This window comes from Lissotriton helveticus, chromosome 1_1 (assembly GCF_964261635.1).
Source record: "Lissotriton helveticus chromosome 1_1, aLisHel1.1, whole genome shotgun sequence".
Lineage (NCBI taxonomy): Eukaryota > Metazoa > Chordata > Amphibia > Caudata > Salamandridae > Lissotriton > Lissotriton helveticus.
Window position 1 is genome coordinate 1430567423 of NC_136057.1, and position 24644 is coordinate 1430592066.

The 24644-nt window shown below is 43.9% G+C and overlaps 1 protein-coding gene across 1 annotated transcript in view; it reads right to left on the bottom strand.

Annotated features, from left to right (window-relative positions):
* C3 (complement C3) overlaps window positions 1–24644 on the bottom strand; it is a 329940-nt gene that overhangs the window by 43114 nt on the left and 262182 nt on the right. The window contains exons 30-31 of the mRNA XM_078685332.1: window positions 21825–21983; window positions 1349–1408 (exon numbers count right to left, since the gene is read on the bottom strand). Coding sequence (XP_078541458.1) covers window positions 1349–1408; window positions 21825–21983 — 219 coding nt within the window. The remainder of the gene's footprint in view (window positions 1–1348; window positions 1409–21824; window positions 21984–24644) is intronic.

Consider the following 24644-nt stretch of genomic DNA (forward strand, 5'->3'; position numbering starts at 1 on the left):
CCTGGATCTTAAAGCAATTTGTCTGTTTCCCTGTTCGCTTGATAGTGGGCAGGGAAACATACTTTCAGCAAGCAAGAGTATTTTCTGCTCTTGCTTGCTGAAAGCGGAGTGTTTGCTATGGCTTGGTGGGAGCGTGCCATATATATACCTTAGGTATAGTTAGCAAAACTTTATTTATTCCACACAAACCAAACTTAAACTACCCAAACATTACAAATTCTAAAGTTATAGTTATACCTTAAATTTATATTTTAAGTGCCACCTATCACTATAACTTTATTTTATTCTTGGTATCCCAACAATCTACAACTACACGAACATTAGAAATTCGAAAGTTATAGTTATGCCATAAATTTTTAATTAACGCACCACGTTAGAAGTAGTGTAACTGGAGCACCTCCATACACAGTGTTGTGAACTCTGTAGCTACACTTACATTAACTATAACCCACACCTTTTCCATGCACTGCTTATATCCTTTCATATTAAATTACTTTTACCATCTGAAATTATAACATTCATAACAACACTTATGACATTGCAAATCACACCATTTGTCAGAACACAATGCATGGTAGAGTGGTGAGTTTCTTTTCACTATTGGTGAGTGTGGGGAGAGGCCATGAGTTTCATGAGGCAAAACTTTGAGTTGTTCATCACTCCCCGTTAAATAGTATATTACACTCTGCGGATTTGCATTTATGGTCTATGCACATATTTATTTATGTGTAATTGTATCTGTTTAAAAAGAACGGTTTTCAACCAAAACCAACATGCAGGGGATGAAAGTTGTGCACAGTGATATTGTGAGTGGGTTCCATGAGTAAAACAATTAACCTGCAATCTGTGAGGTAGTTAAAGGCATTTTGTCCTGTGAATGTTGTTCTTCTGTGGTAAACAACTGAAATGTTACCTTTGCAGTGCAGGAATAATGTGTGCCTATGGGTTCATTAATATGGTTACAAATATTATGTGTTATTGGGCCCTCTGTTTTTGCACTACCAAATAAAACTTGCTATTTGGAGTAAGTGGACTAATAAACGCAGATTCAGACTTTATTGACTTCAGTGGAAAGGTCAAACCCCATGTATTCGCTGTAGCAGATCCACATCTTCTGGGTCTTCTTGACCTGGATCATCATCAGGATCTTCAGTGCTTCACTGTATGGGCCAGTGCTAAGAGGATGTACTATGAATCTGCTTGAATTGCTATGTTTATATCTAATGCATATGAAAGAACAGCAGAATGTAAACCCTACATGGAGATGCACAGTTAGCAATCCGTTCTTATTGCAATTGTAAAGGATGGGCTATCATGATAGAATTATGACAGAATTATGTTGACTTACTGTTAAAGTTCCTTGTCCAGCACCCTTCGCCTCAACTGTGAAATCATGGTTCAGTTTGGTCTGGAAAGAAATTAATTGTTATTTTTTCCACTTATTCAATGTCCATCAGATCATAATCACTATTTTTTCCCCTTATAACTCATGGCCTTCATAAATGTGTGACCCATATCTTAGCCATTCTTGTTTACAGCAGTGAGCTGGTAAGTAGCAAACACAAGTTACTATCATGGATGGATTGTGAATTGACTAAGACTATTTTAGTACATTTTGAATAAATGATGGTAAGTTAGGTGATAGTAAGCATTGAACATAGACCATAGTGGCAACTGGTGCCAAACAAGTTGCCCTAAGATAATGTTTTTGATTTATTATTTTTAATTAGAATAGCACTGGTGGGCACCTAACCTTTACCTTATATTTTATTTACAACCTCTGAGCAACATATGCTGCTGAATTATATTCCGGTCCAAATGTGAATGTATTTGGTTTTGAAATGCCAGTGATAACATCCACGTTTCACGTGATCTTCTTGCTGCTGTGCTTCTAGGTCAACTTTCTCAATTTCAAATATTCAGGGCCATTCCCTTTACCAAGAAATTCCCTTGAATGGGGCTGAGGAGTGTAAGCATGAGATTTCTCAACAATCACTGTGTTGGACCCAACTAAAAAAAGTTGTGACAAGTGGATTGGCTATTACATTCAGGTGTATTGCTTCAGATGTATGTATGAAAGTATTTATCCATTCTGCACAAGGGCACAGTATTGGACGTCGTACTACGTGGCAGTCCAAGACCCACCGGACCCGTTCGAGGACTCTGAGGAAGCACTGCCAATGCCAACAGGGATTATTTAGGTACCATTTACCTTGGCTCTGCCATTCATCTCCATTTAAATTGCATCAGCCCACTATGAGCATTGTTAACAGGCTGAGTAGACGGGGCCATAAACGCTGGTCAATTTTTCTTCTATGGAAACTTTGTATGTGATATTAAGTTGCTACTTTGGTGCACATTTAACCCTGATGTGTGTTAAGTCTTAAGAAGGTACTGTTGCACTAATTTAGTGCGATGTATTGATAAGCCATTTATTAGGCTAAGAATCTGCCAGAAAATAAATCAACCAATTAATTACATTTCACAGAAACAATGGAACATGGTTTAGCAAACCTACAGCCAGATTCATCATTGAAAATTGCACTTGCAAAGGGCCAGATTCTGAGAATCTGGCCCTTTGCGAGCGCAATTTTTGCATTTGGGAATCATCATCCCAAATGCAAAAATCGCTATTATAGAATTCGCAATTTTGCGAGAAATTGCATTTAAGGAATCTCTATTTGAGATTCCTTAAATGCAATTCATGACACATTTAAAAATTGCAAATTCGCAATTTTGGGCCGCTATTTACCGCGAAGTCAAACCTCGTGGTAAATAGCGGAAACTTAGAAAAATGCACTTTAGTGCATTTTTCTAAGTTGTATGTTACACACACACGTCCTTTGGACATGTGTGTGCGCAACATCAGTCTACATTTTCATTTCAGGGGTGCTACAGGGTGTCCTTTGGACACCCCTGGCACCCTTGAAATTGCATCCTTATTTGCTAATCGCAAATAAGGAAGCTGTAGGAATCGCAATTTATTTTGCAATTTCTACATGAATCCCGTTTTGCAAGTCCTTAATAGCGATTCCTTAATAATCGCTATTAAGGACTCGCAAAATGGGACAATGATGAATCTGTGGCTAGCCTCAGATAATTCAACTAGCCTACGGATATTGGTATATTACAACATATTATTGCCTTGAGCGCACTCAGGTATATGGTGAGAAGATCCCACTTAACCTTTTTGGTTGGCTGTGTATTGCAAGGGAAGTTAGTTAAATGCATGAACGCATGATGGATATATATCAAATATATGAACGAGTTAACTATGTAAATTAGTTTCTCAACTACTGTTCAGTTTACTAACCAAATAGAGTGTAATACTACCGATCTATGCTATGGAGGGGCTAGTCATGAGTAAGATGGCTAGATGTGATTGCATAGTCGACATTCTTGGATTAACAACCTTGTCTGTGGCTCATCAGAAAGAATTTTGTGTAAAATGTCCACAATAATTCTTAGTAATATAGTAAGGATTGTGTTTCATAGGAAGTTGCCTTACATGGCAACTTTATTGAAATCTTGAAATTGTTTATTTCTGTAGCATGACAGGTTGGATGTCAAAAACAAAACAGACTGAGTCCAGAATATTTAATACAAATCAAAGTGCTCAGGTCGACTTTGCCTTGGGTCAGCCAAGACGGTAAGAATCCTCCCTTGATTACTTTACTTTACAGGTTACAGTTTTACCGACCAATCAATGGGCTACAGTTCAAAGAATGGGGAGAGCGATTTCTGCCACAGGATTAATATTGGAGCGAGACAATATTCTGATACTAAAAAATAGCCTCGCTATGATGGGCTGTTTTAGTGACATCCGTCGGAATCAGAAAACGTCAGCCAAATCAGCCCATGCGAACTTAACAAATTAGACAAATGTGGTATGTGAATGTATCTTAAACCTCCTTTAATCAGAACCCAGCTCCAAGGTCTAAATAAGTACATTTCAATACAGGTCATTAACCCTGTCTCTCAATTTTGGAGGGGTTTACATAAAAGGGGTAACCCTGTGTCCCTCAGAACCTGGGTAAACGTGGCTAAATACAAAGTGGTTCTGTCGGGTAGTGAGAAATTGCTTTAAAGGATGGCTGACTCAGCTCAATATACATGAAAAAGTAAACCCTCTGAAAACAATCACCTCAACATGAAGTCTTTATATTAGTAAAAAGCAATCACGATACACAAGAATGACTTCATTCTGTGATGCCACAGGTTTCAATAAATGGTAAAATCATTATGAAAACATGTGATGAAAGTGACTGTTGGTGAACCAAGTGATCAGTGCATTAAATCAGTGACACATATATACAATTTATACAGGGGAATCAAGATGGCCAGAATGTTGAGTTCGTACTCCAAGGAGACAGGGGGTAAATGTACAAGCTCCTGGAGTTATCTTGACCGGTAGTGAGCGTCGACGTTTCGACCCTAGAGCGCCCCAGTTGGTGGTCGCGGCGGGTCTTTATCAAGACAAGGGACAGTATGAAGGGCAGGTGGAGATATCACTGCCTGGTGGGTGGCCAAAGGGTCCAACCCCGTGATGAAGTGCAGCAGAATCGCGAAGTAATGGGCTGTACGTCCGCACGCGATTAGTGCAAGCGATTAGTGCAATCGCGTGCGGACGTACAGCCCATTACTGTAAGTGGAAAAAAGCATGTCATGGACTACTGTCTTTAAATAGAAAACTTCCACTTTGAATACTGGCGTAGTGTCTTAAGTGCGCCACATTCCCTGTGTGTCCGAGCATCAGACTTCAATGGTTCTAATAAATGATGATGCAATGTAATATAGGTGTTTACTGGGCTAACCCTGGCATGTGGGCTGGGGAGAGGATAAAACCTTCACAAGAGCTATAGATCTGATGCTGTAGCTATACCTAACATGTAATAAAGCTGCCGTCTTCTACATACGAGGCTCCTGTCCCATCAGTGAAAAACCTCCCTCCGCGCTTGATATTTTGGCAACGAGGTTTTTAACAAGCATTTGCAATGCAATAGGTCTCGCATTATTTAAGTTTGAGCTATTGGCATTGCTAAATAATGCAACACAAATAGCTCAAACTTTAATATTGCGAGACCTTTTGCATTGCAAATGCTTTTTTTGTTTCTAGTTAATCACGTACAGTGCCCATAAATTGCTAAATTATCGGGTGTGTTTGCTTAGAATCTCTCAAGCAAAACAGCTGGTGTTTCCACAGCTTGAAATTAGCATACTCGCAGCTTCTGAGAAACCAGGTAAGCCCGCTTCGTAGCGTCAGCGCTTCTCGGAATGCATGCTTGGTTTACACCGGCCCTTATCTTCCAGATGCTTGCTCTGTAGTACCAGAGGTTCTCATAACTGCATTTCAGAGCCATACTTGTCCTCCCTGCCCCCTGTGCATGCCTGCTTCACCAGCACCAGGGCTACCTAGCAGCCTCAGTCTTCACACTGGGTCTGCTCGTGGTGTCACAAGCACTTGTAAAGACGTCTGTTTCTCCACATCCGGGCTGCTGCCCGGGCACCCTTTGCAGCGCAACACCAGAAAACCCCCACTGACATGCCTGCTACATAGAACCAGAGAAGCCCCACGGGCATGCCTGCTTCACGGAATCAGAACTGTTGCTCAGGTATCTCTTGCGTCTCTGTCACAGAGTTAATCCACCAGCATAGCTACTTCACAATGACGGAGCTGGCACACAGCATGCCTGCTTCATGGCACTAGAGTTTTTTCCAAAGCCTGTCTTCTTCGTTATAATACCTGCATCACAAGCATGCCGCATCACATCACTATAGCTCCTAGAGGAGGCATGCCTCTTCCAAGCACCAGGTCCTTTTTCCTGTGCATGCATACCTCTAATGCTTAACAGGGCTGAAGCTGCACACCGACATGCCTGCTTCACAGTATTAGAACAGAACACGTTGATGCTTGCTTACACACATGCCTACTTCACAGTACACCTTGATGCTTGCTTGCATAGCCCCGGACATGCTTATACGCATGCCTGCTTCCCAGCAGCAGATTTGCTAACGTGCTACTCTTGTCCATCGCAGTGCTGCTGCTAGTGATTCCAGTTTCTCAGCACCAAATATGTCATGAGGCATGTTCACTTCACAGCACCATGGCTACCCCAGGCATCTTAGCCACGTCTACTACTGAGCTCTCCTGTGTTACAGTATGAATGCGCACCAGGCATGCCTGCTGCAGATCGCAGATGTACTCCGTGGTTCGAGTGCTCCGCAGCAGCCAGGCTTCGCAGGCTCGTGTCTGTTAACAGCAGCGTTGTGCACCCTCCATGCCTGACAGTGCGCCTGGGCCGCTTGCTTGCTTTTCATTAACTACTAGCATTCTTAATTGCCTTTATCCAGGCTGCAGTTTTGGCATTGCTTCAGCGCTTCATTAAAGTGTGCTGTGTGGCTGGTCCAGTTCCCTTTAATTCCATTGCCAGATAAGAACGGGGTTTTTTCCCATAAGTAAGCGAACTACATATTGGTGTTTATTGACCAATATCCAGCTCGAATAACACTTTCCGTAAAATTACAGACAAGCTTGGGAGAGAAGTGGCGGGAGCACGCACTAGGCGGCACCCGCAAGCCATCTTGTAGTGGAAGTCATTTGTATAGCGCCTCTGTCCCGCAAAACACTTCGACGCTCTAAAAGTTAGTTTAAAAGTGTGTAGACATGAAGATCTTTTATTTGTAAATGCTGTTAGACAGCACCAGCGCAAGAGTTCCTTTTAGGGAAAGGTTGGGGGTCGAAGACATCTGAAAGGGGTGGGGGGCTGGTACGATGGGCCCTCAGTTCTGCAATCACACATGTGGCTCCCCACGATCACCAGAATGAACTCTCTTCAACGAAACAGCGTATGGTTTTAAAGTAGCGCTGACTTTGTAATGAGGGTTTTCTAGGTCCAAAGACACCAGCCTTTGAATGAGCAAGGGATCGTGAGTGTACTTTTACTTCTTGTGCAACCCTAGCTACTAAGTAACGGGCTGGGGTACAATACAAGGAGGGTGGGGGGAAATAAAGTGAGGGGGGAGAAAGACTTGTTCATAGAGGAGGGGGCTCTTCTCGATTGCTCCTGTGTTGGGTAAGCGGCGTGCACGAATGAAAAAAAGTTAAAGAGCCCCATGCGCGCGTTGCACACCGTGAGCGTGCACATCAGCGTGGCCTGCGGCTCACGGCCGTGGTGCAGAGGGAGCCCTGACGCCAGAGAGGAAGTGCGGGATCTGAAGTCCCGGGTCACAGGAGGGGGCCCGGGTGAAGATCGGCCGATAGCAGTGCGGGGCTCCCATGACTGAGGAGAGAGCCCCGCATCATGCTGGCAGAAGTACAGAGAAGCTGGAGTGCTCCAGAAGCGAGCCGCACCCAGCTGCCGTTCAGGAGAATTCCCCTCGCAGACCGGGTGAGTGGGGGATTCTCCCTTTGCCCAGTGGTTGTGCCGATGAAGGCACAGTGTACAGGTTTATTTACAGTGAGCCGCGCTGCCCCAACAACTGCAACAATCGTGGGAGGTGTGTGGAGGATGAATACGTCTGCGATGAAGGTTTCACAGGAGATGACTGCAGTGAACTGATCTGTCCCAATGACTGCTTCGAACGAGGCCGTTGTGTCAATGGAGTCTGCTTCTGCGATGAAGGCTTTACAGGGGAGGACTGTGGGGAACTGACATGCCCCAACAATTGCAATAATCGTGGTAGCTGTGTGAATGGAATCTGCGTCTGTGATGATGGGTTCCAAGGAGATGACTGCAGTGAATTGCGATGTCCCAATGTCTGCAATGACCGTAGCCGATGTGTCGATGGCAAATGTGTGTGCAAAGAAGACTTCATGGGTGAAGACTGTTCTGAATTGAGATGCCCCAATGACTGCAACAACCGCGGTTGATGTGTCAACGGTCAGTGCGTGTGTGACGATGGCTTCATGGGTGAAGACTGTGGCGATTTAAGGTGCCCTGGTGACTGTAACAACCGTGGCCAATGTGTCAATGGTCAGTGCGTGTGCAACGAAGGCTTCATGGGAGAAAACTGTGGTGAACTGTGGTGTCTGCAAGTTTTAAGGGCCAGAAGGTTAAACAGAGCGTGTGTGCGCATAAAAACAAAAGTGAAAGTTACATTGCAGAGGCTTGCGACGACGGAAGGGAGACAGGAGATGTGCACACCACGTGGCTGTACGGGCACGTCTACAGACTCCAATCGCCAAACGCCCTGCGCGTGCCATCTCCTGTCCCACTTCCGAGGCAAGTCGGTGACAATAGATCTGTCTGGCGACAGCGCTTTCGCGCTGCGTCACCAGGCGAGACCTAAAAAGCCTGTGTGGAGATGTAGGAAACTGGTGAAATTGATGGAGCTGCTTCTCTCAGAGGAGAATGGATATCTGTAGTTGCAGAAAGGAGAGTTCTGAGCAGCTCACACTCAAATCTGCAAGACAATCCCATCAGAATGTGTCACTGAGTATGGGAAGCCCAACAGTAAGGAAGGTAAGCATAGGGGAGACATTAGCAGTCTAGTCGGCAGAGGCATATGCAGTCTCACTTTGAGGCATAAAAGAAGCAGCTACTGTATTTCCTGCATTAGACAGAAGCTGATGAAAGTGGGAGAGTTGTCCGGGAAATGTATCATGATGCAGTTTTCTACATTGCACCAGCACAAAAGGGGTCTGTGCACTTGTTTATTGTCTTCAGTGCATATATCACCTTGAAAAATCTCTGAGGCAACGAATGTTTTGCTGACAGCAGAACTTGGAAACAGATGCAATTACTGCTCTCTGTTTCAAAGCTCTATTGCCTGCAAAACATGCATTAACTGAGAAATGTATCAAGTTGATGTATGTGAAGAAGACACCAAAAAGAATAGCACGGACCCCTCCTGTACGGGTGGAGCACAGCATATGGCTTTGTGATACTTTCTTGGGCATCTGTTAAATCTACTGCGTGACTTCAGTTAAAGAGATACTTTTGCTCTGGCAGAATGTGTGCCTGTAGACTGAAACAATTATTTGTGGCTAAACCCTTGAATAACTTTAGCCTCTACAGTGTGAAGTGTCATTTACACTGTTTCACCATGGCTGTTATTACTCCCTGGGATAGCTGCTGTTTGAAAGTGAACAGTACACACTGAACGGATGTCTGATAGGATAGTGATGACAAAGATATTGATGAACAGAATATCTTGTCAAAAATATTGAGGACCAAATTATCGAGAAGGTAAGTGCAAATAGGTAAGTATAAATTTACTATTCTTAATTCCACATCTGTGTACCTTGAAAATATATATGGTAAAAGTTCGTATATGTGGAGTTAAGTATGGAAAAACATTGCTTTCCCATAGAAACTTATCTTAATTAGATTTTTGTTTACAATATTCTTTGCAATATTTTGTCCATGCAATATTTGTTCTTCTATATTTTGTCCAAATACCCATTCCACTGAAAAATGATATTCTGTAACAGGCATGCCAAGCCTACAGGCAACAATTGGATCAGGGAGTGTGGAGCAAAAGTGGGGAATGTGCACAACACTAGTATGTCTGAGGGGAAGTGAGTTACGGTTGTCGACTGCACCGTCAGACTAGCACATGGTGTGGTGGCGTCATTTTGATCGGGGGGCGCTATTCACAGGAGTACTCCCATTTGGGGGTCACTAAATGATCTTCTGACACTGACAATCAGAGCATAAGGGGTTTCATGCTTTCAGGGAAAGAAAACTCATATGAACTGAAAACTTAGGAAAATGTCTTCATAATGACAGTTGAATTTTGCAAAAACAGAAATAGGACTGTAGTGTCTTGTTAAAACAAATTGTATGACTCCTGGTTGGATTGGAGTTCTGTCTTTAAAGATTTTGTGCCTGTCTGCAGGAAAATCCTTCCTACACGATAACCTAAGCGGCTAGAAGATGGGACAGACAGTGTACAACTGTTTAACATTTAGTGTAATTTTGCAGTTGGTCTTTTTATGGTTGTGCAACATTGTTTTCCTGCGACTCTCTGTGAGAAATGCAATAGATTGACATGAAAAACCTTAAGATTTGTAGCAATTTGTGTATTTTTTATTTGTTGTTCCTCTACAGATAGACTGTTATATTTTATACCACAGGAGAGTATGTGATTACAACCATTTAATTATTGTTTGAGAGGCAGTGAAGTTGATATGTCAATGGGTAGTGCACTCCTTGTGAATGGATGCTATGCATACACAGTCATTATTGCTGCAGCATCAATAATGGGAACTGTACAAAAATTCTGATGCTAATGAATTCCTGCACGATGTGAAGCTCAAATGGACGCAGGTCTGGTCATAAAGCTTGTTGATGTATTCTACCCAAAGGTACATGTGAAGGGCAAAAAGAGGGCCATCCGCTCATGGTTCAATGACAACTGCCATGTGGCAAAACTAGCTTTATTGGAGGCCATCAAAGCTAAAAACAAGCCATTAACAAAAGAAAAGAGGATGCTGTACAGAGAGACCATTAGGTTAGCGAAGGAGGCCTGGGAAAGGGACAGATGGGACGCCCTGCAAACTGCTCTGGTCAACAAAGATCAAAGAGAATTCTGGTCCATAGTTACCACTGGTAGTTGTCAGGGCAAGGTTGCTATTGAACCTAATATATCAGCAGACCCTGGGAAGCTCATTTCCAGGCCCTATAAACCACAAAGAACGTCCCCATCTCCTGTGGAGATGTATTTCCAATTATTCCTAGTGCTAACCATGATGAACTTAGTGAATTTATTCTCTGAAGTCTTAAGTGCGATAAGTAAGCTCCCCTCGGGCAAAGCGCCGGGATTGGACAAGATCCAGAGGGATCTTTTCCAGGCAAAACCAGGAATTTGGGGACCTTATCTGTGGGCCCTATTCAATGCAATTTTGAAGGGCATACCAATTCCCGAAACCTGGGCAGGGGCAGAAATAGTCCCAGTTTTTAAAAAGGGGTGACCGTCTGCAGGGGTGGATGGGAGATCATGATATTCTAAGCTCTTATCAAGCTGGATTCAGGAAGAACATTTCCACCGTGGACCAAATCTACAGACTCCAACTTATATTTTGGAAAACAGTGATAATGGAGGGTGGCAGCCTCTATTTGATCTTCATGGAGCTGAAGACGGCTTTCGACTTGGTGCTCAGGTTCAAGCTATGAGGGGTACTTGGAGACATGGGGATTCCCCCTTACCTTCTGAATATACTTATCAGATTGCATGAAGGAAATTTTGCCCAAGTAAGGTGTGAAAAAGGAGATGAATTGACCCCCCGATTTCCAGTTGACAGGGGTGTAAGGCAGGAGTGTGTGCTTGCACCTACCCTGCTTTGCCTCTTTGTCAACTCTCTGGTATCCCACCTTGCAGAGCTCAGAGACAACGATGCCCCCAAACTGGCAGGTACCAAAGTCCCAGCAATGATGTTTGCGTATGACACTTTGCTACTGTCAAAGTCTCCGAAGGGCATTCAGAGGGTCCTGGACAGCATTGCCACCTTTTGTAGCAAAAGGGGGTTGGAGATCAATACCCTTAAGACAAAGTTTATGGTCTACAATCCCCCGAAGACAAACCGCCCTATCCCTAGTCTGGATGGTACCATGTTGGACAGGGTGTCAGTGTTTGAATAGCTAGGGGTCACACTGACAGAAAATATGGAGTGGGGACCACAAATTGCTAAAGCAAAGCTTAGGCTAGCCCAGACATCTGGAGGGATTGCCAAATTACTGGGAAATTCCACCTCTAAACCTGCTGGGCCCATAGTAGAGATTTACGAGGCCCAAGCCAGGGCGCAGCAATGTATGGGGCTGAACTCTGGGGGCATTGCTGTTGTGGACCTGTGAGTAAGGTGGAAAATAATTTTGAGGCAGATCTTGGGTCTCCCCGCTAGTAACCCCCTTGTCCCCTGCGGTTGGATCTAGGAATTAATCAATCAATCAATCAATCATGCCATTTGTATAGCGCACTACTCACCCGGGAGGGTCTCAAGGTGCTTGGGGGGAGGGGTATGCTACTGCTCGAACAGCCAGGTCTTGAGTTGTTTCCTGAAGGCGAGATGGTCCTGGGTCAGCCGAAGGTGGATGGGGAGGGAGTTCCAAGTCTTGGCAGCCAGGTAAGAGAAGGATCTTCCTCCGGCGGTGGCTCTTCGGATGCGTGGTACGGCTGCGAGGGCGAGGCTGGTGGACCGTAGCTGGCGGGTGGGCGTGTAGAAGGTCAGGCGGTCGTTGAGGTACTTGGGGCCCAGGTCGTGGAGAGACTTGGGTGAGGAGCCGGAACGTGATCCTCTTGTCGACGGGGAGCCAGTGCAGGTTCCTCAGGTGGCTGGAGATGTGGCTGCGTCGGGGGACATTCAGGATGAGTCGGGCGGAGGCGTTCTGGATGCGCTGGAGTCTTTTCTGTTGCTTGGCTGTGGTTCCGGCGTAGAGGGCGTTTCCGTAGTCCAGTCGGCTGGTGACGAGTGCCTGGGTGACAGTCTTCCTGGTCTCGGCCGGGATCCAGCGGAAGATCTTGCGAAGCATACGCAGGGTGTTGAAGCACGATGAGGAGACGGCATTGACTTGTCTGGTCATCGAGAGGGAGGGGTCCAGGATGAAGCCCAGGTTGCGTGCGTGGTCGGTTGGCTTGGGTGCGGTGCCCAGGGCTGGGGGCCACCAGGAGTCGTCCCAGGCGGAGGGCGAAGATCCCAGGATGAGGACTTCCGTCTTGTCCGAGTTCAGTTTCAGGCGGCTGTCCTTCATCCACTTGGCGACGTCTTTCATCCCTTCGTGTAGGTAGGTTCTGGCGGTGTCGGGGTCTCTGGTGAGGGAGAGGATCAGCTGGGTGTCGTCGGCGTAAGAGATGATGTTGAGGTTGTGCTGGCGTGCGATGGCTGCGAGAGGTTTCATGTAGATGTTGAAGAGGGTGGGGCTGAGTGAAGATCCTTGCGGGACGCCGCAGATGACTTCGGTGGCCTCGGAGCGAAACGGGGGGAGGCGGACTCTTTGTGTTCTTCTGGCGAGGAACGAGATGATCCACTCCAGTGCCTTCTCTTGGATACCGATGTTGCTGAGGCGCTGGACTAGGGTGCGTTGGCAGACCGTGTCGAACACAGTGGAGAGGTCCAGGAGGATGAGGGCCACTGTTTCCCCCTTGTCGAGCAGGGTCCGGATGTCGTCGGTGGCTGCGATGAGGGCGGTCTCGGTACTGTGGTTGGCTCTGAAGCCGGACTGCGAGGGGTCGAGGGATCCATTCGTCTCGAGGAAGGCGGTCAGCTGTCTGTTGACGATCTTCTCGATGATTTTAGCAGGAAAAGGGAGGAGCGAGATGGGGCGGAAGTTTTTGAGATCGGTGGGGTCCGCTGTAGGTTTCTTCAGGAGGGCGCTGATCTCGGCGTGCTTCCAGCTCTCCGGGAAGGTTTTCACGGAGAATTAGACCGATTGAGGAGGAGTTGGGCCTCAGACCCCTAACTTTTTGGCACAGAATGTGGGTGACTCCGGAATTGGCAGTGTACAGAACAGAACTAAAAGAGATTTGAGCCTTCCGAGAGTAGCAAAAATCCCCTGGTTTGCACATATAAAGGATGAATGCACTAAGATAGGAAAACCATCACTGCGGAGCAACCCTGAGGAAGCATGTGCTGCAACCCCACGCTCTGAAGTGGTAAAAGCTTACAGTTCGAGTAAGCTTGCCGCTGTACAGGGATGTTCATCTGTAGATCAACTGACGGCCCAATTTTTATTGTTAAAAGATGATTACAGAATGGAATCTTTTTTAGATGACATCCAGCCATCTCTGGCTAGAAAACTGTATGTTCAGTTTAGAATGGGCATTTTGCCGCTCCATGTATTTACCTGCAAATGGACACACTCTTCTCCCAGAGAATGCCCAGCTTGCAATTGATAGGAAGAGACGGAGCTTCATGTCCTGTTCTTTTGCCCGGGTTATACATTAATAAGGAAGCGCTGGCTTGTCCAACTGTGCAGGAATTTAGGGTTTGTTCACTGTGCTGAGGCATTTAGAGTTTTGAAGTCCGACACCTGTAAGCCTATTGTTTTTGCTGTGTCAAGATTCCTTATTTCAATGTGGCTTAGGCGTATGACTATTGCAAAATCGTTACCTTAAGTTGCAGCAGCACATCAATGTCATTTTTGGGGGTTTTAACCTAGATTTAAAATTTTTAACTGGTTTAACCTTAAAATGTACTTTGTTTTACTTTTAATATGTGTGTATACAGTTTGCATTTTAAAGGTATTATTCTGATTACTGATTCAATCAATTCCTCTGTATGACCCATATTGAAATTAATTGCAGTTTTGTTTTTCATACTCATTGTCCTTTGCAGAGTATTTATCCTGCACATGCAATTTATTGAGCTTCCGGATTTGGAACTATGTCAGGGCTTAACTACAGATCTGGATGTCATTTTATTGGATTACCTTTTTTGTCTTTTTTTTTGTATTGCATCTATTGTTTGTATTGCATACTTTTATGGTCGTAATGACTGAAATAAAGTTTTTTGAAAGAAAGTATTTATTTATTTATTGTTGCTCTACAGATAGACTGTTATATTTCCTACCACATGGGAGTATGTGATTACAACCATTTAATTATTGTTTGAGAGGCAGTGAAGTTGATATGTCAATGGGTAGTGCGCTCCTTGTGTATGGATGCTATGCATACACAGTCATTGTTGCTGCAGTGTCATTAATGGGAATTGTACACACATTATGATGCTAATAAATTCCTACACGATGTGAAGCTCAAATGGAGATTGGGTACTTGTACATTTGTAGCCTGTGTATGATATTTGGTTTAGTGTGGTTGGGTTTTAGGGTAGGCGGAATTACCTTCATTCATGCACATAATTTTAGGTGTGATGTATGTATAATGATTGCATAGAAGACCTATCTTAGTGCGATTAATGTTAACATGCTAGTCTGTTTGACCTTGAATGTGATGCTAGCATGCTAAAAATGTGTTTTCAGTTTAGGCTACGAAGGATACAGCTCTGTTGCAGTATGCGCTGTATGTATGTATAGTGTATATGATTATGAGATTTGCAGTCAATATGGAGAAATTGCTTACAGGTCTTTAAATATGTTCTGTGTTTACTGACTTGCAACTGGAAGATGTGTTAGTTGTCTTTACATTTTAAGGCGTGAGTAACTATCGGATGCATAGAACAATTGTCGAATAAGTATGTGTGGAGGTAGTGATTGAAGATTATGTATTAGAGTCTGGTCTTATAAGTTTGTAAGATGAACTATGGTTAAACCCTCTCTCATAGATTTGACCTACGCATGTGAAGACTTTGGGGCAGATCTACAAGAAAGTGCCACAGTGCGGCACAACAAGCCCTTTGGCTGCGCCACGCTGTGGCACTTTCAGAGCACAGGAATGCAACATATTTACAATGATATGTTGCACTCCTGTGCTCTCCCCTGCGATGGCGCAGAAACAGCTGCCATGCGCAGGTGCAGGCATCCTTCCACCATGGTGCAAGGATGTCTGTGTCGTAGGGAGATTGCTTTTGTGAAGGAAGGGGCCCCTGCCTGCACAAAAGCAATCACTGCAGGCATTTTCCTCTTTCAATGCGTGCTGTAGAATGCAGCACGCATTGAAAGAGGAAAAAAATAAGGAGAAATGAAAAAATTTCTCCTCGTTTTGCTTGGCTACTCCACCCCTATGGTGGCGCCGCAAACTGATGCATTTCCAGGTTTACGATTTCTCGTAAATCTGGAAATGCATCAGTTGACATCGGTGTTGCGTGGGAACACCCAAAGCAACACCCATGTCCCGCCCCTAACATACAAAATGTTGCATGAACAGGGGCGATATTTACGAGCACAGGTTAAGTCACGCATGGTGACTTTACCTGTGCTTGTGAATATCCTTTAGCAGGCTGCGCCACCGGTGCGTCACGCAACGTGATGCACCGGCGGCGAATGGGGCTTGTAAATCTGCCCCTTTGAGTATAATGGGATCCCTGCTATCAACGGAGGCTAGAGGCTCGATCGTGCTGGCCGTCAGTTGATGGTGAGCGCATGACTGCATGCCTGTGTGTCTTTGTATTTTGTGAATGGAAACTATGAGGTAGGATAAGCAATCAGGTCTGAGGGGGAGCCATAAGACTTACAGATCTTTGAGCCATCGCTAGGTTTGTGATTTGCAAAGGCATCTTGTCCTGTGACTTATATTTGGCTAGAGGTTTAGATAGCCTCTTGTCATGAAGGATTACCAGGTTACTTAAAATCTTTGCAAAGTTTCTGTTACTGCTTTCTTTTCTTTGTACATCTGTAGGGGTTCTGGAAGCTAAAAGGATTAATTGGTTGAGTGTTGTTTGTTTAATGATGGTGGAGTTATTGTCCTAGATATGTACGATTTATCTTTTATTGTTTTCTGTGAAAAGGAGCTGTGTAGTATATTGTGTATACCCCATTCTACGCATGTGTGAGATGGTGTTTGGAATGGTGAGAATGAATGGTGATGAAATAGAGAGGCCGATTCCGATCCTGGAAAAATTTTGTCCGTACGATTCGTATCTGGAGCCCTCTCCGTACGAATCGTACACATGCCATACAAACCGACGAGCACGATCCGGACCGGGAGATGAGAGCGCGATTTGTACGGTCCACGTCAGGTAAGGGCGATTCGGACAGAAACGCTTACACTCACATACACACCGTACGGTGCGTACACCCCATGATCGCAGGGGTACGCACCGTACCCCTGTGATCATGGGGTGTACGCACCGTACCCCGCGATCGCAAGGTATACACACCGTACACCCAGCGAACATGGGGTACGGTGCGTACACCCCATTATCGCAGGGTACGGTGCGTACACCCCATGATCGCAGGGGTACGCACCGTACCCCTGCGATCATGGGGTGTACGCACCGTTCCCGGGGGGGCAGTTCCGTACCTGTTTCGAGGCGAACTCTGATTTTACGGCTGTTTTCAGCTCCCGTAGAAAAAGGGTCGTACGTTGCATACCCCACACGAATCGTACTGGGTCGGACAAACCAGCCGCAAACCATACGGATGTCGCGTACAACGGGTTCCGAGGGAGATTCGTACGGGGATTTGAGTCATACGGTCTCTGTACGATTCGTACGGAGTCCAGCTCCTGGTACGAATTGTACTTCGTCGTACGTACGGGGGACATTGCAGGGTACGATTCGTATGGGAATTGGAATCGACCCCAGAATGTTGGTTTGAGTGATGGCTTATGCCTGGCAGTTATGGGTTGTACGGAGGCTGAAGGTACTAAAAGCGCTAAGGAAAAATTGGCCTAACACGAAGTAAAGATAATTTCATTTTCTACTTAGGTGTCTCCATACACATCCATGAAGAACCTTCCACCAGACTTTACAAAGCGTTTAATGCAAAGCTTTTCTTTTTGGAGGAATGTTTTTAATCTGAAATGTTTTGTTGGAATATCTTGGGATATGATGGTGAAACCTTTCATTTGATGTGCTGATCTTAATGTACAAAAATATATTTGAACTCCGTCTTTCATGTGAACGTTTTAATTTGAATCTTCTTCTTATGTAGAATATACAATGGCGAGATTCCATCAAAATACTGTTTGTATGGGTAAACGTGCTTTTTTCAATACTTGCTGCGCTGTATAACATTTTACTTGGAATCTTTGCCGCACAGATATAGAATTTAGTTGCATCAGTGATCTTTCTTGATAAAGTGACTATTAATCATTAAAAGTGTAGTTTTTAATATTTGTTTGATCTGGAAAACTTTCATTGAAAATTTAATTTTAAACCAGCATATAGTTTTATATACTGGTTTCATTGTTTCATTGTTCAAAGTGTTCTTTCTTAAATAATTGATTGTTGCATATTCATTTTTCTAATATTTGCTTCATAGTGAAATATTTTATTTGGAATATTGATTTAACAAAAAAAAATTGGGGGGAAATACTGGTTTTACTGGAAACTCTTTCAGTTAGAATGCTGGTTTTGATATCAGCTTTTCTCTTGGAAATATGAATTCAATTTAAAAATGCAATATGAAAAGTTGGCATATGGGTGAACGTTCCAAACAAGTTCTTGTTCAACTGTGGACCTGTGAAGACACCTCATTGTTTCTCATACCCACTGTGCCCTAGCAAGTCTGTCACACCAGCACAATTGACACCTTGGCAATGGCAAGCAGCACTCTGTTACTACCTGCCGGGAAACATCCTTTAAAACGCAACTTTTATAACGAACTACCATTACGACGCAACTTTTACAACGCAGTTATTACAACGCATTGCGCTGGAGGGCGCTCTAGGATAGGGAATAGTTTAATTACTATCCAACACCTTCCCTACTATCCACAGGGACTGGAGTTGGAATAGTAAATTAAACTATTCACTATCCAGCGCCCCCCAACGCAATGCGTTGTAACAACTTGCGTCGTAAAAGTTGCGTTGTAACGGCATGCGTTGTAAAAGCATGCGTTGTAACGACATACATCCCTACCTGCCAGATGGCATAAACATGGGTATGCGCAGGTGTACATTCTGTGCTTTTTGTGCCCCTGGGCTCAAATAACTAATATGGGCCTACCTACCAGAAATCTGACTGGGGTCATTTTTGCCTCTGTTCCGTGGGTGTGTGGATGGCAGTGTGCAGTGTGAGCTGAACTGTTTGTATTGAAGCAGGGCCATTTGCACTGAAGCAGCAAGTCTGATTTACATTAAGATTAGTGCCTATCTGTAGTGAGTAAATTGAAATATAATGAACAGCACAGTGGATTTTAATACAGGTGGCCATTTGGGGGACCGAGCTTGCCATGGTGTCCTACTATGGCCCCAATGTCGATGACCCTGCCTATCTACACAGAGTACAGACCAAATTAGTAGATGTCACCACCCCTTGCTTCCTTGTAGAGTATCGCAAAGTGGTTTACCCAAGCTTCTGGGGGTGTATGACAGTCTGGGTGGGATAAGTCTCTATGGCCGTCATGTGTAACTAACTGCCAAAAGCACTTGTTATATCTAAGCCATACCACCTCTAATAAATCATCCTATATGCTGGCCTTCCACTGGGCTTTACTGGTTTTAATAGCCCTGGTATATCACCTTCTAGACTCAATAATGAGTGCTCTTTGGTTACTCTTTAGGGCATCTAAGAGGGCTTTCTTAGCAAGTTTGCATGATTCGTTAAATCACTCATGTACTCTTTGTCTCCGGAATCCCTTTCTACTTTTGCAGTCCTTTACAAACAGGTTACCAATTTTGGGAACTAAATTATCATGCAGTAACATGATCTGATTATGTGGTAAAACACAGCACTCAAGAGTTTGCAATTCTTCTAATACAAATTTATAGATTTTGGTTATGGCCCCCTTCTTGAAAGAACCTCCCATTTCACCTAGCATTTGGTGTTACTAAGCACCACAGCATTATATGAATCAGGAGGGATTAATGTCTCCCTTTCCCTTATCTGTGACTTATCCCAGACTAATGCAATAGGAAAGTGATTGCTATCAGGGCGATCAAGTACTGTCATGACTTTTATTTTGTGCCATTCCCAAACATCCAAAATGATGATGTCTAAATGACTCTTATATTCAATCCTCCTGAATCTTGACTTTGCATTAAAATCTGATGGAAGGTGACCATTGCATGGCCTCACACCAAAAGAGAGCAATACATCAATAATCCAGAGGACAGCAGAACGCATTTTAGGTGGTTTCCTTTCGATGCAAAGTCTGGGTATTACTCCAGAATCATCCTGGTCCTTAACCAATTCTAAGAATGGGGTATAGGGTTCAAAGGATGCATTAAAATCTCCAGCTATGATCACTTTATGACCAAGGGCAGGGGTATCCAGAAATGCATTCAAGGTATTAAGACACTGCGTTCAAGATCTTAAGATGCCTCAAGGGTTTGGAAAAAGGTGTCAACCCGATGTAGATGTTAATCAACAGATATGGAATGCCAGACTTTGGTTACAGGCTAAAAGATCACAAGTCTATAAGGATTTTCTCAATTGAACACTCAACAGAAATTTTTGACCGCAGTAAAAGTGCCCCCCAGATGGCCTACCCACTACAAATGGCAGTGCTTCAATACTAAGTGTTAAGAAACCCTGCTTATGAATCTTTGTGAGTACCCAAGTCTGCTGGAGGATGCAGAAGTCAAAATTATCAATGAACAATCCCCAGACCCAGTCATCTATTTTTGACCTGATCTCATCAATGTTCCAGGAGATAAGATGGAGAGCAGAGGTCTGGTTTGATGACACCTGCATGAACTTCTGAGCAGACGACCCTGGTTGCAAAGAATCGGTGGTAAGATTAAGGTCAACGGTTGACCACTTCATAACTGGAGCAGGGGTGTCCTCCTGCTGCTAAGACCTAAGTAGAAAGCCTCTCTGGGAATTCAATAAACTTGTTCCAGAACCTCAAACCTATTGGAGACTAGAATACTATAAAGCCTGGCTGACCACTGCAGGCAAATGATGGGAACACTTGGGCCTATTTGGGGATGTAACAGGGGAGGTGTATAAGTAGCCTAACCAATACCTTGTGGCGGTTTGTAAAAGATCTGTGCATTTTTTTGGTACACCCATGTAATCTTGTATAACTCCTGAATTTCGTGATGCGAGAAATTTGAAAAAGTTTCCCTATTTTGCATTATATGACATTTGATGTGATTTTTGCTTGATGAAAACTAGTAGAAGTAGAAATTGTCTCATTTCCGCCTTGAACTGTCTCCTACAACATCTTGCATGACTTTTGGTGTGAGCTAGCCCTTGCAGAAAAAGTTATTTGAAATTCCAGGAAAATGTATTTTTGGCAAAGTGTAATTTCACAAAACAAATTCACATTTTGCCAACTGTGGAAAAATATCTGTATCTCCTTGTTGAAGCTGAACCACTTGAAGTCGTATTGACTAATGAATCCTCCCCCATTACAAATCACCAACCTTGCGAAAACTCCCTATAATCGCACATTTTCAAGGTTTAACTGTAAAGTCATCATTGTGGATTTTTTACCTGAAAGTGCCATCGCGAAGCACCATCAATTCTTCCTTCATAACAGGACCCAGGCAAATTTGAATCTCTTGTCCAATATCCTCATTCAGAGTATGGCACATTGGACACAAGCAATGTTTGCACCTAATTTGGCCTCATTAGTTGGGTGGACTTTTTTTTACCTACCCTGTGATGTTTCCCTTCACAGACTGATCCAGGTTTGTACCCGGAGAAATTGACAGAGAGAGATAAGGTACCAGGTTTTGCAGGTCAGAAATGATGAACCAAACTGTTTTATCTTACGAAAAAACTCAACCTTCATGAGACCCCTGATTCACACCTGTGGAACTAAGAAGGCAAAGGTAACATCACCGCAAGAAAAAAGTGCCAAGTGTGGTGGTCGTTTTTGCACTGGACAATTTTACCCTGGAGTAGAGTGGCCTAGCGAAAGCTTATTACAATGCATATGTAGGAAAATGGGGTGTGGAACGCATGTGCTAAAGATGGACATTTATTGATTGGGGGAAAAAAGTAAACTGCAACAAACAATGGGGCATATTATCAAGGACAGGCGATACATTATCGCCGCTTTTATCGTCAGGAAACTGCAGATAAAGCGGCGATAATGGCCTTGATAATATGTTCCAAGAATTCCAATCGAAGCCCATGTTAGATGTGAACTCATCTAACATGGGCTTCGATTGGAATTCATAGAGCATATTATCAAGGCCATTATCGCCGCTTTATCGGCAGTTGCCTGCCGATAAAAGCGGCGATAATGTTTCGCCTGTCCTTGATAATATGCCCCAATGTTCGATCACATTGAAGAAAAACAGCAAGTATGAAAATCAGGAACTTCTCCCATAAAGCTCCTCTTTATGGACCCCATGTTTCTTTAGAAAAGTACCTGTTCGCTTCTTGACACCATGGCGTTATCACGGTTGATCTTGTAACTTATAGGTTTTGATCGTCCAGGCAACTTTATGGAAACTTCCAAATCTAACTCTTGCTGGCCTGGTGCTTCCATCACGTACTGCGCCATAGCCTGAAACACCATGACTGTTGCCTGGATATAAATGAAAGATTAAAATGCAGTCACATAATTAATTGCAGTTTTATTTTTTATGTAATTTGTGTGTCTTTGGTATGTAATCAGAATCTCACCTGCTCGCAGTATAAATTTCTATGTCCATCATAGACACATTTCTTAGAGAAACTGTTTTCATCTATGGCTGGTGAGATATCCTAACTTCTGATCTGTGCAGGTTTTTCAGGCCAGTGAAAGGCACCAATCTATTAGTCACTGTAGTTGCGCAGATGTATACACCGTCATGACATATTCGCTGTCTGTCTTACTGTCGCTGTTTTCCTCTATGTCCAGTAGGAAGCCTCTATCAGTTAACCTGTTTTTTATGTCATAGAAAGCCACCTTTGTTTGATGCCACGTTTCTATCTCTGCAGGTGTTGGCATGCATCTCCCTTATTATGAATGTATGTTTCTTTGGTCAATTAGATGCTCCTTTCCAGCTGTCACTGTCTGTCAATGAGATGCTCCTTTGTAGCTGACCCTGTGTGTTTCTATGGTCAATGAGATGGTTCTTTCTAGCTGTCACTGTGTGTTTCTATGGTCAATGAGATGCTCCTTTCTAGTTGACACTGTGTGTTTCTTTGGTCAATGGATGGTCCTTTCTAGCTGTCACTGTGTGTTTCCATGGTCCTTGAGATAACTCTCTCTGACAAGGTATGGATTGGTTGCTATGGTTAGTGTAAAACACCTTTTGTGCTGTTTTTCTGGTCTTTAAAATGCCTCTTTACTATGTATCTGCTTGCTTCTAGTTCACTGAATGCTTGCTCCCTCTCTCGTTGTCAGGGTGTGCCTCTGAGGTTATTGAGACACATCTACGTTACTATCAGCAAACGTTTCTAAGGTCAGTGAGGGACACCTCTCTTGTTGTCACTGTTTGTCAGTTATCATTGTAATGTCCCTCTCTTGCTACTAATGTATCGGTTTCTATGATCACAGATAGGCACCTCTCTTGTTGGCTCAATTTATTCCTGTGGCCATTGTGGTGCTCCTTAATGCTATCTGTGTATGTGGTTACTGACAGACACCTCACCTTCTGTCACTATATCCTTGGTCTCTGAGGTGGCTATTAGTACGAGGTCGGCCTGGGACGGAAAACAGGCCTAAGCACAAAATTAAAAGTGCCTTGATTAGTGAATTAGACAGCTAAAAATGTGGCCCTCACCAGCAAATCGGGTCAATTTTAACTTGTAAAGTCACGCTGTATAAGAGTTTTGCAAGGAGTGGAACAATGCATAGATTTATGCTTGATGCAGGCAATGTTTGACTTAATATCAGGGAAATCAACAGAAAAAACAGGCTTAGCTTTCCAATAAAACAGACCCACAAACACCAAAAAAAACCTTCTAAGCTCTGACCTGTCAGACTAGCCCACCGTGCACTGCTTGATTGTCCTATAGGCCAGTCTGACACTCTGTGGAAAAGTAAATTTTGCCATGTTCTGTGTCTCTACGTGTCATCCATCATATGTTATGTGTGCATGACCAATATGCATATGTTATTCCCCATGTCCGATTCAAGACGCAATTACAGTTGTGTCCTCCTCTAGTATGCCAGTTTCCAGTCCTCGTGAATACTACGAATATCAGGCCTATGTAAAGCTACGTTGCCACGTTTCTCAGTGTGCACGTTATTTCATTATAAAGTCCCCGTTTCCAGGCCTCAACAGGGCCCGGACATCAGATTCAGCTCCTGTCTCCTGAACCCTTGCTGAGGAGCGATCCAGCCCCCGCCTGTATCCTCGACCTTCCACTTACTTCCTGCCTCGCAGTGCCCGGTGCAGCTTGGCTCTGCCTCTGAGTCTGCCAAGACTATGTTATGATTCCAGTTATCAGTTTAGTCCTCCTTCTCTGCATTCCTAAGCTACTGAACTACATCAATAGTTTCCGTCATTGTCTAGCCTATGCGGCTCCATGTTAAGAGAAATACTGTATTTAATGGTCATTTAATATTCTTCATCACGCACTATATGTAGAATAAATGCATGCTCCAGTCTTAGAGTCAGTTAGCTTTTCCCCTCATGACTTCTAGTTTATATCAACATGTTCCCTAAACATCAGATACTAGATAGGGTTTAGGTACATGTCGCTCCGACCCTCCAGACTTTAGTCTCTGCTCCTAGCACAGAGTTCATAGCCCCCAGCTTCTCCTCGTAACACGTCATTGCCAGTTTGCGCGCACCACCAGGTTAGAGGCCCCGGCTCCTTAGGTAGCCCCCTCCTATGTTTCCGCCCATTCATGACATATTCTGTTACGTTTGCATCACATGTCTGAGTTACACCTTCTTTTTACTCTTATCTTTCGCGACTGCTACGCGTCACGCCTTCTGCTCCACCCACTGCTACGCCTACTGCAATGTAATGCTATGTGTTTGCGTTATGTATATATGCTCATGTATTGTTATTAAAAGTCAGCGCGCTCATCCCAGACCCACCCCCAGCAGCTGCTGGGCCCTGTCATCCTATTCCTATGCAGGTTGTCCTGTTCCTGTCCTTATGCTGTATTAAACCTGCAAAAACTCCTACTACCTCGAATCTTGACTCTTATTTATTGAGCTATCTGTTATGATATATGTCTAGTCAAAAATAGGGTATTATTTATTTATTTACCACATAATGGCGCCCGAACAGGGACTTGCCCTTT